The following is a 19,907-nucleotide window of genomic DNA, read 5'->3' as shown; positions in this document are numbered from 1 at the left end:
CTTTCCAATTAAGAAGAAGATGGGGTCTCACTATCAAGGAAGTGAAAGCCAGGACCTCTATAACTGCGCTGATGAAAAACAGTGGTATTAGTGTTTCAAGTTTAATGGGTGCAAAGCACAAATATTTAGTAGTGCGCAAACCAGTGCCATCTCTAAAATTGATATAAAAAATAATGTTATTTCTTGGAGGTTTACACAGTTACAGACTTTTAGCTAGTTTTGCAGACTACAATGCCTGCAGGGCATTTCTGTCACTTTCTATTTGGTGTGTCACGGTCAGGTTTAACATAGTAAATAATCTTAATTAAAATATAAAAAATGCAGATTTGTTTCTGCAAGGGTCATGTTTAGGGGTAGGGAAAAGAAAATACATAGCTCAGTATAAAAAAAGAGATGTCAATGGAAAGTCCACACCATTACAGACACGTCTGTGACTTGTTGACAACTGCCTCTCTCTCCTTTCAGCACAGATTAATTGGTCAGCTCAGGTAAGTAGCTTATACAATCCCAGTTTGGTCCCTGCTGCTGTTTCAAAGAATCATTTCTCTAAATACATCAGACACAATATACACAAACACAGACAGACACACTTACCAAGGACATGCTACGCATTTAGACCAAATATACAAATCTATGTTTTGATTTAGAATGAATACATTGCATACATTGTATAAATTTTATAATTTGTTAAAAGACATTTTTACGATTTTTAAGGAACTCACTCTCTAGTTCCAGTTCATTAATTCGTTAACCAAAAAGCCAAAAGACAAATATTATGGATGGCAAGTTTTGCCTGTGTTAGTTACCATGGACACTCATTTACATTCACACCTGTTAGTCTTTGAGTTAATCATCATTGTGTATTTAAGCTCCTCATTTCTTCTAGTTTTATTGTCTGGTATGGTTCTTGTGTCATGATTACATGCTGTTTAGGTTGCCTTCTTTCCCATGGACTATTTGAGTTTGTTTGACTAAATACAATCTTTTGAGACGATGGATATTTCAGAAAGATGGCAAAAACTAACTGCAAAAATAAAGGTCTTTTATGGCTGACCATATGGAACAACAGCAGGATAACAGCACAGCTGGCAACTCTGGTTTTATTTCTGCTCAATGATAATTAAAACCGATAATTAAAATAAGTGTTTGAAATATAAATATATTTGTTGTTTGATTGCAGCTATTTTCCTTTATATTTAATAGTCTCATTACATTTGTTCACAAACACATGTGTGTACATCAAAGAATGTAGCAAGACAGGAAGTGATAAGCTTGATTAAAGAATGACTCATAAGCAACTTAATATAAAGCTTATGATTATCCATGGCAAGTGGCCTGACCAATGCACAATAAGCACGAGGATTATCTGATATATAGTTTTGCTGAAGTAGCTACATCTCATGGCATATTAGTACACCCATAAACATGCAGTTTTTCATGACAAACAGCCAGTTTAGAGTTTCATTCATTGGAGTCGCTCATCTGGCGTCTGCCGCTCCTCTCATTTTGGCCTGCTAGAAGATTCTAACAAAATCAATTGCAGTTGTACCGAATAAATCTCAATGTAACATCTACTCTGTCTATTTTTATGATGGTTTCTGAGAAGCTAAATTACCTGAGCTGCTCTTTGAAAACTTGGGCTAACACAGGCTACTTTCAAAGGAATATTTCCCATCATTATCCTGCACGGTAACACACGCAGAGACACAAATACACACCTAATTCACATACTGTGAAACCAGACCACCTTTTAGACTCATCACATATCGTTGAATAACCTCACACACCTCCTACTCATATCTTCTGGGTTTCTTTGACCTCTTTATGCTCTGGAAATGCAGCCCCTTAGGTCATTATGGTTATCACACTGAGAAGAGTAAAATATGTCCAATACAAGCTCAACTAGTAAGTCAATGCATTCAACTATTCTTACAGGAATATTCAGGGATCCAATACATGTTATACTCAATTGACAACATTTGTGGGATAATGATGATGGCCACAAAAAAAATATTTTAACATGCCCCTCATTTTATTATAAAAAGAATACAATACAATATGGCACTTCCGATGAAAGTGATTTGAACCAACAATTTTATAAAATCACTTACAGTATGGGTGTGGTCACGCTTAAATTTGTACAGTGACACTCCGTGCAGAAAAAACTCAGTCATCTCAAACGGAAACTGTGCTATCTGGAATTCCATGTGAAGGACGTGAAAGACTAAACATTTCTCCACATGGATATTGCATCGAATTCATGTTTGTTAGACTTTGAGCATGAAAATTTAGTGTGTTGACCAATGTAAAGCTGCATAGTTTAAAAAGTGACCTCTGAGTGAGTGATGTTTCATGTATCACTGCACTATTGGCTTGCAAAATTTTGAATAAATTTAGCTGATGTGACTCTTCCGTTAATTATTAGAGCTGTTAAAATCAGAATTTTTACAGCTTTTACGGTTGATGGTATTCCATTGTCATTGCAACAAAGCTGTAATGAGTATATCTTATTCAGAAAAGGTTAGTAATAAAAATGTTTTCACGCTAAAATCATAATATTGAAAAAACATGGATATTATTTATGTGTTGTCATTGGATGTACTATTGATACAGCGAGTATTTTGGCCCTGTGCATATTTCCATTGTTTTTGCAGCACTGTCACCTGGATCTTTTTTTAAGAAAAGGAGGGACAATACACCACAAACGGTGTCCATCGAGCTTGGCATGTAATGAACCCGAAATATTCCTTTAAGACAGGTTTGCATCATGTTTTATTTCAATTAAGAATAGACCCTGAGCCAGACATGATGTAGAAAGACAAGCTGTGAGTCAAAGCGCTGTTTGCATCAGGGAATATCTGAACTGATGCTGAAATGTACACCATAAATGCTTTATAAAGTGGACTTACATGTAAAATTCTATTTCAAGTAATAGTTCTGGAGTTGAATATCAGCATAAAATATACTTTTGTTTAATGCACTTCACATCTGGGTACTAAGGATTAGTTATGATAATGAAAGAGACATTAGAGGTTAGCTGTATCGTTATAACTATGCCACTATTATCAGCCAATCAGATTTAAGAACTACAGTATTTACATGGATTAATAATAATGTATTACTTTATTGAATTTTTTTAATTACTATATGATGGTGAAGCCCACTGCTGCAACAATGCGTGCCTGATTTTTGTCATGCACTGGGATGATGATGCTATATTCTCTGACCTGTTGTTGCTGATGCTGTTGTCCAGTCTCTTGCATGATGAGTATCTGATGGAACAGAGGACTCTGTAAGACACTCTTGAGCAGACTGAGTTTTTCCTCAGCAGGAAGTTCTCCCCTCTTCTTCAGCCTCTGCTGCAGACGCTCCACCGCCAGCAAAGCACGCTGTGTGTCTATACACACACATACACAGAAATATATTAATGACATGGACACATGCAATGACATCAACTCTATACCTCACACGAGAGAGTGTACAACAAGCTGCATTTAATATTCATACAGATGATGAACTCAGATTGAATGACACACACAATGGCTAAAAATAATATTGTGTTAAGACTTCATACATACCCATCATTTTCAACTATTTGAGTATTTGAATTACCACCACTCTCTTTCTGACATCTGCGAAAAGAGAAGCAAATTAACATCAGACACAATGTCAATCAAACTCTTGAACATATTCAAGATACAAATCAACAAAAACAAACAGATTTGTCACTTTCTCATTCTCAAGAGGGACTTATGTGGATTGCAGCATCTTAATCACTAACTGGCAAGCACATGCACACCTGACAGTCCTTACCTGTGACGTTTGGCAGGAAGTGAGAGTGACGCAATTCGGCAGTCTTTGTAAGCGATGACAGGCTTTATGAATTGTACTGACGGTTTACTTCATATCTCGGTGATGCTCTGATAACGCCAGCTGTAATCTGTTATTCATGCTGATGTAATCTGGGTTGGAGTCTCGCGCCTCTACGGGAGGTTCTCGCGGTCGGCACGCGCTCATCATGTACTGCGCGAGCGCTCGTGTTTGCGCTGCGCTGCTCCGGTAATGCGCTTACCGGGGAAGCTTAGCAGCTGTAAACGGACTTAAACTGTGAACGACGGTAATTACCCGGGACAGATGTCCTTACAACCTACCTGATAGGGCTTTAAGCGCCTGGTGGTGGGCGGTGAGTTGCACAACAATATATAACTAAGGGAAAACAAAGCAGGAGGGTTATTTTTAAACGGGCGAATCACAGTGAAGCGTATTGATGAGTGATAGATGTGTAACGAAAACAAATATGTAAATACAGCAGTAGGCCTAGCCTAGTTCTCGACTCAACCAGGTGGCCTCAGCAAACTTCCAATGGGGTCGCAGAAAAGTTATAGCCCATACCCGCTCCTGCAATCCATTCAGCCCCCCCCCATTCAACCTTTTATTGGTGTGTAGGCTACACAAAGGTGTATAATATTTTCAATATAGCATTAACAATTTCAGGGTGCAAATTATTATGAGTTTTTATGGAGTGAGGGAGCACAAATGAAAAGAAAAACGAAAAAGGTTTACGTTTCAGTAACCACAAAAGTTATTTTACAAGTTAAACGAACATAAATCATCTGTGAGTGAGGAGGTAACCATAGAAACAGATGTTCGATTGTTGTCTGCGTCGGATGGATCATATCATATGCATAGGCTATCCTTTCATTGTTTATCAAGTTATTATAGATTTACACCTTACAAATATATCACACAAATAGTTTTGTTTAAAACGTGTTCGCATTACTAGCTATTTAAACCTCATGGAGGACAAAAAAAGGAAGGTGATCAACATGCTAGGCTACTTGTTATCCATCATTATAATATAAAAAAATATCTCATAAATAAATAATTGCGATGTTAAAACAAGTCTGTTATAAGAGTAGGCTATGTCATAGATGTGGGTTCATACGATATCTAAAAATAGGTTAAATCAGCATGTTATGGTTCAGGTGTAACTGACAGGTGCGATATGCCGTTCCTTGAATGTTTTATCGCTTGCTGTCTATCAGTCTTCATTCGTTTCGTTCTCTCTCTGTGCCGTAAAGATCAATATGCTGATTTCTCACCGCACATTTACCTTCAGATCAACAGGTTCCCCCCACAGCTCTTTCGCGGACGTCTCATCGGATGACGATCAAAAGCCTGGGTTCTCTTTTAAACATTTTCGAATGTCGAAAGTCGCATTAGAGGCATCCAACATTATTTCGACAGCCTAGGGTTTGCATGAGAGTGATTACCGACTGTCAGCGCGCATGTCCGCGATGCGCCTTTGATGCTCGTGAGTTTAATGTAAACGGATGCCCAGGCCTCTCCTCCCTCATTTAATGAAATAACACAGACATCAGCTCGCATTACTGCTGCTCATGAGAGACATTAATAAGTCTCTGTCCACAAAACAAAATTCGCCAATATGTTATTTTATATCAGGCCTCACTAAAACCGATGCCAGTGTGTTTAAATTAATTAATATCTTGGTTTAATTGTAATTATGAATATTAAATAGAGCCAACTGCACGACCATTACACGAAAAAGGTTCCTTGTGTCCCTTCTATAGGCCTATATAGCGTATACACAACATATCTGAGAACTGACTTTAATAACAATGTAAATAATCAGAAAGTATCAATATTCCCTTTTTTACATTTTGTTGCAGCCATGCTAAAATGGTTTTATTTTATTTTATTTTTTGAATCACATCAGTCTACACTCCATACACCATAATGACACAACAAACAAAACAGATTTGTGATAACTTAGTGAATTTTGAAATTGAACTTAGTGAAATTGACATAAGGATATATTCAGACCCTGAAATTTATTTGGGTGCAACCCATTTCTCCAGATAATGTTTTAGGTGTTTCTACTCTGTATTTGGAGTCTAGTGGCAAATTCAGTTGGACATGATTTGGAAAGGCTGGCACACATTTGTCCTGTCCAGCCTATAAAATTGTCAGGTGTGTGTCAATGCATTTATTATTGTTTGCTATTATTATTATTTTTATTATCTTTTTTATTCTTCTTTTTAACTCTCCATGTAGATACATCGTGTTTCCAAAATAGATATATCCCTTTTATTTAAAAGACTTCAAGTTGCGTCACTGGGTTATGCATCAATGCTGTTACCATCACAGCTCCTCCTTATTAAAATGATGTAAAGAAAATTCCATAAATAAAAATATCATGAAGAGATCAATTTAAATTCCATAAATAGTCATCCTCCTTTCAGGATGTGAACTCTTCAAGAACAAATCATTGTATAGTGTCTTTTAAAATAACTTTATATTATGTTGTCAGTATAACATTATCAAGATACCAAGTAATGTTACCAAGATTTTGTACATATTGGCTGATTATTAAAAACTGGATGTTTGTACAACTATCCTCATTACATTTTCTTTCTAAAACAACAAAAACAACAAAAAACACGTAGTGTAATGACCTCGAACAAGCACAAGACAATGGCTAAATGTCAACATGTTACTTTTTTTAGATGTATCGCAACATTTAGCCAACAGTTTAGCATTAGACGGAAAATTGTAGTTTATTACGCAAATGCATAGGCCTGCTTTTAAAACTGACTTTAAAAAACACATTTCAAAATGGCACACACTGCACCTATATTTCGCTGAATGACAATGACCCCGCAGGTGATAGGAAGGTCGACCCTTCACTGCTGTGCTGTGCGCGCTCTCGGCCACCAGAGCGTGCTCAAGTCCTCCCGTCATCCCAGCTCCAGATTCACCGCCCCTCTCTTATCCTCCTTTTCTTTCTTTTCCCCCTCCCACCCTCCATCCTTGAATCAAGCATCACTTTGCTTCCAAATTGGCTTGTCATTTTCACTCGGCGCTCGTTCCCTAGCTGTCGGGTCGAATGGACGATCTAGCGATGGACTGGCGCTGATCTCGCGGATTGTTCTATCGCTGGATCCACTCTGCGCATTTTCCTCTTATTCCAGAAAAAAAAAAAAAAAAAAAAACACTGATCGGGATACAACATTGGGCTCTAATACCCCGTGTCCACCACAGATCCATTGGGTTTGGGGGACGAAGGATATTCGATACTGATCCTCACTTTGGGTCTTCGGGAAGCTTCAAGCATCATAAAGGCGCATCTGGGAACGGAAGCTCTAAACATCATCTGCGTGTTTTATTCACACACGGACACACTGTCACGGGAATTAAGGAGCATTCTGAGATCATACAGCCCGATGCTGTTGAGCACATCCGGAGCTGACTATTATTCCAGTGCTTTATAAGATGCGGTAAGTCAATGCTTTTAAACGTGGTGACGTTATTTCTTAAGGGCCAATAAATCAATAACCGATGGACGTTTGAGTGGCAGTGGCAGTGAGATGCCGTTGTTTCACTCAGCAAACTCTCCATATCCTAGTACAGCTGAATTATGTCGTGTGTTTGTGTGTGTGTGTGTGTGTGTGTTTGAGGGGGGCTTTGGACACAGGATGCTTTTTGCCGTGTGCCGTGCGTGGTGTTTTAATGGGCGTCGGTGCGCGCGCGCGCGTGTTTGAGTGTATTAGTCGCTGCCCTCAGCTCTTGACGTTACGAAACGATAATTTAATTTGTTTATAACAGGCAGCGTGCCGCAAATGACATTATATGGAAGGCATATTCACAGCATGCCTTCAGCATTTATAGGTGAAGAAGATTATCAACGTCGACTTGGTGCCAGCGGACTGTCTTTCTCTAAATGCGCGTGTGTGTGTATAACAGGAGATGCGTTGGTATGAGATAATCTAAAAAAAAGAAAGAAAAAAAAAAGAAAGAAAGAATCTTCAAAATAAACAGTCTTGAAAACATCAACAACGATCATGCAACTAAACACCGTCAGATCTCTACAGAGATCATATGACCTTGATTCATTCACTAATAAAGACACATCTGCTATTCATGTCAACTTGATGTCATGAAAATTGCAGTAGCCTACACGCTGGATCATCATATGGCCAATCATACAGGGATTGTTTGCTTTTTGCCAAAATAGATTATTTAAATTATAACTGGAGTCAACTGACTTTATTTTTAAGTGATAGTGATAGATATTAAGTGATAGTTGATCTCATGTGGACGACCCATTTTAGGAGGAAAAGATCAGTCCCTGTGTTCTACTGATTGCAACACATTCATCATTCATATCTGTTTTGAAATGGAAAAGACAGAGACAGGAAGAATGGACAGATTACTTTACAGGCAAGTTCACCCAGGTCGGATCAAAATCAAAGGCTTTTGAAGTCACAACCACAACCAATACAATACAATACAATGTTTATGTATAGCACATTTAAAACAACACACAGTGTAAAAAAAGAACACAGCGATATCACACAGAAACACTAAACAGTAATCACCAGCTGCAAAAATGGGTACGGTTCTAGATAAAAACTCATAAAACAGAGAATCAGGGAATATTAAATACCAGTGAGAATAAATATGTTTTAAGAGTAGATTTAAAAATTGATATAGTTGGGACAGTTCTAATGTAAGCCGGGAGACTATTCCATAACTGAGGTCCAACAACAGCAAAAGCACGGTCGCCTCTATTTTTGAGTTTAGTCCTGCGAATCACCATATACTGTAGAAGATCTGAACCAACTCATCGGACCTGTTTTGTTGGATTTTGCATAATCTTTTTAGTGTAGTATAGTTGTTGTATGATATAAAATTAGAGGTTTGAGTCCAGGCCTGGCCCTGAGTCAATTTCTGAACTTCATAAACTCAGAATTATTAATTATTAACTTCTAGTGTTCCATCAGAGGATTAGTTATGAGCAGACAGAAGTAAAAAAAAGAAGCCTACTTGTTCGCTTGAAAACATTTCCATTTCTAAAAAAATGACACATTAAAGGGAAAGTTCCGACAAAAAAGAAAAGAAAATTCTGTCATCATTTACTTACCCTCATGTCGTTTTAAACCTGTATGACTTTCTTTCTTCGATGAGACACCAAAGGAGATGTTAGGCTGGATGACAGCCTCAGTTCGCTTTCATTTTATGGAAAAGAGATGCAATAGAAGTGAGCGCTGACTGAGGCTGTCAGTCCCTTACATTGTGCACAACATCTCCTTTTGTGTTCCACAGAGGAGCGAAAGTTAAACAGTTTTGGAACAACATGAGAGTGTGTAAACAATGACAGAATTAGCATTTTCTAGGTGAACTGTCCCGTTACGTTTGATTTTGCTGCATTTTGTTGAATAATGTGAAGACGCTTGCAATTTACTTGCTAGCTTTTAGCTAGCAAGAAACAGTTGATAGTTTTTGATGTAACAACATTTTTTTTGTGTGAATGTTTGATACTAGTGTATGACTAAATGCAAGATAACAGGTCAATTTAACAAACTTTTGCTGATGCCAGTGAAGGATCACCAAAGTGTTCATTTGTGAAACTTAGTTTGAACAGCCATGTGTTGGTGCTAGCGGGTTTCTTCGGCAATAAATGGGGCAATTTTAGATTCGTGTGAGTTTCTGTTTTCCATTAAGATGCTCCCTCTGTTGTTTTGTCAGTGGGTGTTGTGCTGAATTTTGTAAAGAGTTCACACGCAGGGTGGAGCTGGGTGGTTTGCTCTGTTTGCCTTGATGGGGGTGTTTTGTATTTCCACTGTGTCATTTCTGCGCCACTAACATAACCAAATAGAATTGCAAAAATTAATGATTGTTTTCAAATAGATTTCAGCAAAACCACCGCCCAACCCTTGGTCAGCTAAGCAGAGCCAGACTATTAGATTAAATAATGTGTATATGGTGCGTTCGTAACATTCTGTTCATGTTTTTGCAACGAAGGAAAAACGTTCTTAAAGGGAAAGTTCACACAAAAATAATTCACTGACCCTCTTTCCACATCTGAATGACCTTCTTTCTTCTGTGGAACTTAAAAGAAGATATTTTGAGAAATGATTTATACATATATATATACATGTATGAATTATATATATATATATATAAATATAATGGAAGTCAATGGTGACCAAAAACGTTTGCTTACTAACATTCTTTAGAGAAAGAAAGTCAAATGGGGTTGGAACTTGGAAAACATAAGAGTGAGTAAATAATGACAGAATTGTCTTTTTTTGGGTGAACTATCCTTTTAAAACATCGATAAAACTGGATGGGTTTGTGTTTGTTGGTATATGTTTTGAATGTCACAGCATGGGTCAAAGTGTAATTTGCAACACTCACTCATTATCAAACAGAGGCCTGTGGGACACAAGCTCCGACAGATGCTTTCATCATCAAAGAGCGACAAGCACAGCGTGCAGGATGCCTCTCGCTTTGTGTTATGGGCTTGATTGCTCAATACACAAGCAGTGTTTTGTGGCTGCATCCTGATGTCATAGATCCCTGAATGAGAGTCCATGTACGCAATCATTCACAACCATTTGAATATAAATGTATTAAATGCAACTCATCATAATGCTATAGAACAATGTTTGATTGGATGTGTAGCAGCTGCTCAAAGCACTGAGTGCATAGTCGTGGTCTAGGGAGTGCTCCTCTTTTCATTCTTTGAATGTCCTTCAAATTAAAATAGTGATTCGCATGGATAATACAGCTTTCTCATCTCGATCTATTTCTCTCTCTCTCTCTCTCTCTCTCTCTCTCTCTCTCTCTCTCTCTCTCTCTCTCTCTCACTTACAAATTCATCCATTTTTATACACACTCAGGGCAGGAACTGAGAGCTGCTGAGTGTGTACAGGCCATCTTTTAAAGTGGGAATTGTGTGTGTGTTATAGTGATTGAATAAGGAGGTCACCAAACAATGACGGTGGGATTTGGAATGATCTTCAGAAGGACTTTGATTATTTCAGTCCCAACAGGAAATTGAGAGCAATTATCCCGTGTGTGTAAGTGTTTTTATGCTTTTATTTTCATCCATTTACGAGGTTAAAAGGTTTTTAGTGGGCTTGAGTGTTTGAGAAAATTTTTGCGGTGTAGTGTCACAAGTGCGCTAGAAAAGAGGAAAAGTATAAAAAGATGAAAAATTTGTTAAGAATGACTAGCAACCGACTACTGAGGCTGACTAGTTCATCTTTTATATCACTTTTTTGCATTGTTTTAAAGGGGATGACTTAATTTGAGTATTCTTTTTGTATTTTAAGGGCCAGACTTACTAAACATGGCAAATTAGCGTGAGAGCGCAATTCCAAAAAAACAAAACCGCAAATGGGAGTAGAAAGTTCTGCGTGTGAAGTTAAAGAACACAGACGCAGCCGGATCATTTCCATAATGACCAACGCAATCTACCAAGAGCAGTGCAAAGTAGCATCTGGTTTAAGACATGCTTTTTCTGGGCGCTAAATAATGGCGCAAATACCAGTAAATTGACTAGCGCAAACTTAAAAAAATCACCATGATTTATTGAAATATTATCCTTTCATAAATTTGTATTTGTCTGAAAGGGAAACTCCTACAAATGCATATCCAATGAGGTCAGCTGCAAAAATAACCCTGTCCTTCAGCGCCAATTTGTGCTTTTCAGGATTTTTTTTTTTGTAAATCCTGACAGTAATGCAAAAAGAGGGTTTGCTATGGCGCAAGCTGTTAGGAAATCTGGCCCTAAGTGTTTTAAGGAATTTTTAAAGGAACACTCCACCGTTTTTTGAAATAGGGCTTATTCATCTTCTTTCCTACATTTAGATAGGTGGGCAAATGCATTTTTGTCTCAGTGCATGCATTGTTTTAGTTTGACAGCGTCGGCGCTAGCTATGCTTAGCATAATGAATGGAATCCTTTGTTGCCAGCTAGCATGTCCTGAGTAAAAGTGATATAAAAAAAAAAAAACCCACCTAATTACTTCTTGTGGTATGCGTATTCACAACAAGTACAAATAGTGATGCAGATTAACACTAGGCGATTTCCTATGCAGATATTGACTTGGGACTATATTAGGGGGAAGCACAGGCGAAGCACTGCTACTTGGGCGCAGAGATATCACGGATATTCAGGACATGCTAGCTGGCAACAAAGGATTGTTGTGAATACGCAGGCCACAAGAAGTAATTCGGTGGGTTTTTTAAAATTTTTATATCACTTTTACTCAGGACATGCTAGCTGGCAACAAAGGATTCCATTCATTATGCTAAGCTAAGCTAGCGCCGACCCTGTCAAACTAAAACAATGCATGCACTGAGACAAAAATGCATTTGCCCACCTATCTAAATGTAGGAAAGAAAGTGAATAAGCCCTATTTCAAAAAACTGTGGAGTGTTCCTTTAAGGGAATAAAAAAATAATCAAGCTCACTAATCGACTAATAGTAGGTTTTCGGAAATCTAACGGTTTTATTTCTTCTCAGTGATTATGGTTTATTCATGGAATAAATATTTCAAATTCATTAATCACAATGTATTAATCTACAATACTAATCCAACAAAAAAAGTGTGGTCACATTTAATTAATTTATTTTTATAAAATACTACTGATAAAACTCTTTATTAATGTGCATACTTTGTCATATGAACAAGCAGTCAATAAATGTGCTGATTTCTCAATGTTAAAATGACTAAAAAGTACCAACTCATTAGAGTCATTTGTTCGCAGGTCGGACACTGGTACCGTTTATGATTCACTAAAAAGAAAAATCTGTCTGTTTGCAAGATGCTATGTCTCATTTAAAAACACGTTGAAAATGTTTTTCGAGACATCCTGTGTGAACGCCAGAGAAATGTATTGGTTCTGAGTCTGGTAGACCCTAATTATACAGCGTTTTTTTTAAAAACTGCCTTGTCGTTCAGACAACCCACCAACTAGTCGGTTTTGAAAATATGCTGTTTTGCACATCCTTATGTGTGTGTGTAAGCCCATGCTTACATGTTCATAGCATGCTATGAGTCACAGTGTGTGATGTCAAGTGCTTCAAGCAAAAGTTAGAACAAAAATAGTGATGATGATGTCATCAAACACAGCTTTCTCACCATGATGTTTCTAACCGTCCCATGAATCCCATGAACCATAGCATGACAAGACAAACATAGCCCTGTCAATTCATATTACAAATAAAATATATATTAAAATATGCATTTTTAGAACCCCATGTTCTGTCTGCATTGCATGAATCATTGACCATTTGTCTGTATATTGAACAAATACTGACCAGTTTGCTCTTATTGTGACTTAATCAAACACTCATTCCAACTAATATAAGCAATTTATTTGACTCTGGTAAAGACTGAACAGGCTGTAGAGGCCATAGAGATGTAGTAGAGAGACACACCTGTGGGAAGTTAGATTGCTGTGGCATAGATTTGCATGAATGGAAAATTTGCTTTGTAAAGTTTGTTCATTATCATCATGCTTCCTTTAATGCGTTGTCGTTTTGCACAGTGAAACCGTTGTGAGAAATGACTCATGCATTATGCCCTTGCCCACAGCTTAAGAGACCATGGTTATGCCGTTTTGCAGGCAACGCAAGTAGAGATATAGATTTGAATGCAATTATATCTTAGTGCATTTAAGCATTTTTGCCCAGTTAAACATTAGGTAAGTGTTTTATCAGTTTGTGCATCCATCGAACCCACAGCCAAAGATAAGATAATGGTGTTATAAATCAAAAGTACCAAGCATTTCTACAACTGTTTTACATGCAAGTCTCCTTCCAAGTGTAGATCAGCATGACATTAATGTTAAATCCTTATGTCTAGCGGTCTCTCAGACTGCCCTCAGGTCTGCTGTAGTGACAGGTTCAGAGAGAGTAAAGCAGCCTCTGAGATAAAGCAGCTCTGTGATTGATTGATGATCACCCTGAAGTTTGATTGCTCCTTGGATCGATTGCTCCTCCTGGCTGTGTTGGCACCATTCATTGTTGAAGTCAATGGCAGGATTTTTTCCCTTGATAAGTAATGAATGGCACAGGAAACTTTAACCTCCAGTTGTTTCCTATTTCAGTTTTTGGACAATGTGAGCTATTTCAAGAGTGAAAAAATAGCTCAAAGTGTTTAGCTTAGCAATGGGTGCTTTTTGTCCAGTGCGGTCTTGATTGGTGTGGGGTATTTTTTTCTCTCTAAACATTTATTGTTCATTCACTGCTAAACAATTTAAGCCAGGCATCTGCTCCCTGTGGGGATTTACCTTATAGTGTGGCGACAATTTAAAGGGATAGTGCACCCAAAAAGGAAAACTCTGTCATCATTTATTACCCTCATGTCATTCCAATCCTGCACAATTTTTCTTTCTTTCTTTAAAAATATTTAGGCCTAAATTTAGGATTTACGTTGAATTGCACATAAAATTTCCATCTATTTACTTAATGTCTGCTTTCTTTGAAAACTAAAGGAGATATTGTGACAAACGCTCTTTTCCATACAATTAGAGTAAACGGGGGAGCAGGGTGACCATTGTGTATATTCAAATACAGCATATGAAAACTTGACGTTAATAATGTAAAATGCCACAATGTACCAGGTTTGACTACGCAAATAAGATGTGCTCCACTGAAATGAGATCCTTATCGTTCTTTAGAGCTCAGCTCCTGTCTCCATTCACATTTCATTGTAAAAACCGTGTTAAAATTGTCCGCAATTTCTTCTTTTGTGTTCTATGGGAAAAAAGTTGTATGAGTTGGGAACAACCAAAAAAAGTGAGGTTTTTGGATCCCATTCCTACAAATGAAATGTAAATTTTTTGGAATTATCTTAAAGCCTTAAATTATCTTAAAGTAACTGAACTAGTGACAGATCTTTTCTTATTATATTGTGAAGTACTTTTGAATAAAATTACCGGGTCAAACAAAATGTAGAAAATGAAACATATACACTAATCATTCAGAATAAAATCTATTACATGCATTTACAAAATAGATAGGGTGAATTTCATGTCGGCAGAACCATTTTCAAGCGGTCAAATGCTCTTTTCAAAATCTCTATTTGAGCACTTACAATATGATTAGAATCACAGACGCATTTAAAAAGAGGGCATGTGAACTTTTGCATTGATGTGAGCCTGGTGAGTGACAGTGGGTGGTATATAAACTGCTGTTGTTAATTTAAACATCACTAAGCACTGGATTTGGCTGTCCTTAGAGGCCAGCTTACTGGGAGGTACCAACTCTTGTCTGCCATATTCCTTCTCTCTCTCTTTGTCTCTCTCTCTCTCTCATGCTCTCTATGTTTTTTTTTCCTCTTTCTGGTAGCCATCTGTTATCCTTGTGTTTGAATCTTAAATAACTGCTGCTCTACTGGAATATTCCCCACATGGATAAAGCCTCCTGCATAGTTTTATACATACAGGAAAAAAAAAAGAGAGAGTGAGAGAGTGTCCATTACATTGTTTTATTGAGCCACAGAGAAATGGAAAAGAGGAATCTACTGGGCTGAGAGATTCATCCTCATCCAGCTTTTTGCCTAATTAGCCATTAAACCAGTGAATGAGAAATATGCTCTTCCAGTGTGTGTGCCCCTGTTCCCCCCTATGATATGTTGTTTTTGGCCTCCATTAAGAGTTCATCGTCATCACTCACATTTATAGTGCTGTGTTATATTGCTTGTGGGAACTGAGATTCCATTTTTGTTGGTCAAATACACTAGTGAGGGTCTGCCATCAAAACCTGTATTTATGTGATCTCCTGTTAAAAAGGTCAAGTTTGATTTGTATAAGTGTGTCCATGATGAAGAAAATATATTTTTTAACCTAGCTAAAACACACATGGAAATGTATTTTTGTAATAATGTTCATTTCATATGGTTTTGAAAAACTTTTATACCATTTTTAGCCTGTTAACCTGCATATTAAGGAATTTGGCGTCCAGAAGTGTTCTTTGTTTACGTCAGTTCAAAGTTGCAAAAATGTACATTTCATTAGTATAAAAATGCCATATGTGACCCTGGATCGCAAAACCAAATGCCAAAAATCATTAGGATATTAAGGAAAGATCATGTTCCATGAAGAGATTTTGTAAATGTCCTACCGTAAATATATATAACATTTATTTTTGTGAGTGAATGCAGCACAATCGTGAACATAAATGGACAACTTTAAAGGCGATTTTCTCAATGTTTAGATTTTTTTGCACCCTCAGATTCCAGATTTTCAAATAGTTGTATCTCGGCCAAATATTGTCCTATCCTAACCATATACCAATGGAAAGCTTATTCAGTTGATGTATAAACTGGTTTTGTGGTCCAGGGTCACATACAATGTAACTATCAAGTAACAAGTAGTAATACTTAGTAATTATTAAAACATGATATTAAATAGACATTTTTGGAGAACCTGAAAAATACTTTTTATATTAGAAATATTTTTTTTTACGCTTTGAAATGCTTTGACTGATTAAACATGAAGGCAATAAACACACGACTGCCGCGATATATGTTGTATTTGAGTTCTTCTAGCCTTCTCGGGGTAATTTTATAATAATGAGTATATTTATAATGCAATGCTAATTGACATAGACTTTATCACTGTATAGACAACTATAAAATAATATATTGTCTGCCTCATTCTATGATAAAAAGTCGCATCAGCTCACAAAAGGAAGCTATTTCAAACAGGTTTTGGAGTAAAACCATGTTATTAATTAAATGTTGTCTTTATGTTGGACAACAGGTTTATGAACATTACTACTGATCACAGAGATGCTCTTCACTAACATATATTTATTTAATAAAAAAATAAAAATTAAATTAAAAATTAAAAAATATACATATTTCATAATCGCACTAAGCCAACTCCCGATTTCTGTTTAATTTTGATTAAACATGCAGCCCTACCAAAATATTCCAAACACGGTCGTTGCTGATTACGTCGTTCGGAGCCGTTCAATCGCAAACACAGCTGTCAGTCATGACCCCAGTAAGCAATTTTACATTTAAAAGATGTCTAATAGCCATCCAAACACAGCCCTGACGTCTAAGCTTAAACAAGGCCAAATTTGGGCTGTCTGTGAAAATTGAATAGATGTCTAAAAATAGCCCAAGAAAAGACGCACAGGCTACGCATAGAACATGTCAAAGAAATGAAACCAAACACCTTCTAATCACTGTTGACTTTGCTTACATAATGGAATATCATACATCTCTAGTTATTTTGGTACAAACATGTAACCAAATTCAGGATTATTTTGGCTAGAAGTGGGTTACTCATAGCCGGACTATATCGGGTCTATAGTTAACCTAGATGGTGAAATGATGACTATTGCTTGCTGGGACGTCACACCCCGTTTTTATAGCATCAAAAAAACAAACTTATTAGAAGCCAGCCACCAGGGGGCGATCAAAATGTTTTGGCTCCACTTTTCAGTACGTGAGTGGCACACTTGGACAATGTGCAGCGCATTGAAGGTCAGGTATTATGTGTGACATAATGAAGCAGTGAAACCGAGGTGTCTTGGCCTTATCGTCGCGGTTACACACAGCTGACTGGTTACCAATGGACCAACACCCCCATTAGTTCTGCCATGTCATGGGTGTGTGCGTGTATGAATGTGTGTCACGTTTATGCTCTTTCCAGGATATGACTCTTTAATTTTACGCATGAGGGAACTGGATGCACCGCTGTAGCGTATATCATGAACACACACGGACACACGACAAGTAACATTAACTTATATTCTGTGGCTGACATAGTTCAGCCTGATTTATTTAAGTCTGGCTCAGGTTTAGTCTCTCTGTGGCAAGTAACTCAGGTTGATATGTAGAGCTCATTCTGTTGGGATTATTGCAAAGCTCCTAAAGAACAGTTTCCAAATAGCAGATTCCCAGATCAAGTGCTTTTTTCCAACGGTGTCCATTTTGGATCCAAAAAGAGACGCAATAATTTTCTCCCCTTATGATCCTGTAGTGCTTGTCTTCATCTCTATATTATGTCTCGCTCTCACGGCTGTCGTTCCTCCTCTCCTTTTCTCTCCTCTCCTCTCCTCTCCTCTCTTCTCGGACAAAGCACAGTTTTTCTCATCCGCAATCTCTTCTTGTTATTGCCTGAAGCTGCTGTAGCATTTTGTTCTCTCTCTCTCTCTCTCGCTCTCTCTCTCTCTCTCTCTCTCTCTCTCTCTCTCTCTCTCTCTCTCTCTCTCTCTCTCTCTCTCTCTCTCTCTCTCTCTCTCTCTCTCTCTCTCTCTCTCTCTCTCTCTCTCTCTCTCTCTCTCTCTTCTTTGCGCATTGAGCCATGTCCATGATGCTCATTGCCTCCAGTCCCGTAATACATCCAATTACAGAGGGAAATAGAGAGTTAGAAACAGAGCAAGAAATATGACCACCCATTGAGAGAGAGAGAGCTGTGAGAGGATAGATGGATGGGAATAGGACATATTCCGTGTTATTTTGTCAGAACGAGGTCTTGAATATCAGAAACTGGGTGTAAGGGATGTTTGGGTGGCAGCGATGCAATTCACCTTGTAATGGTGGAGCATGATAATGATGATCTCTCCTGCCCCCTTTCCCTGTGCTTCCTGTCACGGATGGTACAGTCTACATGCGTGCATATAAGATGCACACACTCACACACACTCGTTTTTTCATGCTGCCAGCTTGAGCTTTAAGGAAAGAAATATATAAATAATGGACAGGATGAGTGACAGAAAAAGAAAAAATGTATAATGAGTGATAACGCTATGAGCAGAAAGACTATGTTTATGCGAAACAGTATTTTTTGTAAGAACGGCATTCGAGAAGTGGAGTCTTATTCATCACTGTCTTCTGAACACATGCGCACAGACGCCCGAATTTTAAACCCATTACACACTGAAAGATGCCATTAAACAAAAGCTCGGTGGATTGTTATAAAGCCGAATTGCTCTTCAGATGTCTGTGTGTATATAATAACCGAGTTGGCTCTAAAGACTATTGAACGAGCAACAAATGGATGTCTTCCTAAGTGACCGGGAAGGTAGTTGTGCGGTTATGTGAAGTGCTCTAAAAAAAACCTTGAATCAGCATCCGCCCACGTTCAGCGCAGTGTTTTACAATGACATGACCCGCAGGCTTTCATGTTTCCACGTTTCCTCCCTTTGGGGTGGTGGAGGGATAATAGTTAAAGATCAGAGCTGGTAACAAAAGATTGGAGGTTCAATCCTGGGAATTAGTGACACAGGAAAGGAAAGTTAGAGAGATCGCAGACCTGCTCTATTAGCGCAGTGCCCTTGAGCTAGACACTTCACACTGGACCGCTCAAGGGAGAATGGCTCTGCAATTAGTGCTCTGCTAAAACTACATATTTTCACAATTGACTGGTCTGTTGCCTGAATGACTAGGAAGCCCTTAGGAAGTTTCAGCTGACCCAGATCTAATGCGTTTCTTAGGGGGTATTTATATAAGATGCATTCCTGCGTTTAAAAACAGTTGGACAGTGTGCAAAATGGAGCAGAATGCACAAGTCAATAGACTTTTTTGGAAGTCTGACAATTTTTAACAAAGACAAGAGCTGCGTTTTGATTCACAGGGTCCTGACGCAGTGTTGTCTGCTCCCTACTAGCACGGGTTATCATCAGTTGGAGTTGTGATGTAAAGAAAGTAGAGACAGATATTTTCTTCCGTATTGTGTACATCCAAGTGAAGTGGATTTTCGAAAAAGCAATGTAGGGTGGGGACTTTTTCTTCAATACAACGGTTGTTGATTGGATGGAAGCAGATCTGAACGCAAGCTTGCAGTCTGTTGGTCTATATTGGAGGGCTCGGAAAGTGATTTCAAAAGAGGAGCCTGTTTTTTGCTCATTAAAACTAGTAGTCTTGCCCTAAACTCATGCTGTTGTTTGTACCAATAATTGATATGTTGTACCGCTCAAACAAAGCAGTGTTTTGAAAAGGTCTCAGAGCTGCAGTGTTTACACCCTTTGGGGAAACCAACCTACAAGTAATTTTTCTCAGAGTTTTCGCTGCACATTAAACTTGCATAGGGGATGTTTTTTTTTATAAAACAGCAAAACAATACAAACTT

The 19,907-nt window shown here is 37.9% G+C and overlaps 2 protein-coding genes across 2 annotated transcripts in view; one reads left to right on the top strand and one right to left on the bottom strand.

Moving 5' to 3' along the window:
• The window catches only part of LOC308687851 (multiple PDZ domain protein), a gene marked incomplete at both ends in the record, with an annotated part of 76,377 nt that overhangs the window by 51,647 nt on the left and 4,823 nt on the right, over positions 1-19,907 (bottom strand). The window contains 4 exon segments of the mRNA XM_081360679.1: positions 3,228-3,397; positions 3,579-3,591; positions 3,593-3,632; positions 5,103-5,155. Coding sequence (XP_081216805.1) covers positions 3,228-3,397; positions 3,579-3,591; positions 3,593-3,632; positions 5,103-5,155 — 276 coding nt within the window.
• adgrl3.1 (adhesion G protein-coupled receptor L3.1) overlaps positions 6,892-19,907 on the top strand; it is a 121,538-nt gene continuing 108,522 nt past the window's right edge. The window contains exon 1 of the mRNA XM_081361732.1: positions 6,892-7,298. The gene's annotated coding sequence lies outside the window, so the exon portion shown is untranslated. The remainder of the gene's footprint in view (positions 7,299-19,907) is intronic.

Source organism: Scardinius erythrophthalmus, assembly GCF_964197995.2.
Source record: "Scardinius erythrophthalmus genome assembly, chromosome: 3".
In the NCBI taxonomy this organism is placed as follows: Eukaryota; Metazoa; Chordata; class Actinopteri; order Cypriniformes; family Leuciscidae; genus Scardinius; species Scardinius erythrophthalmus.
This window is presented reverse-complemented; position numbering and strand designations above follow the sequence as displayed.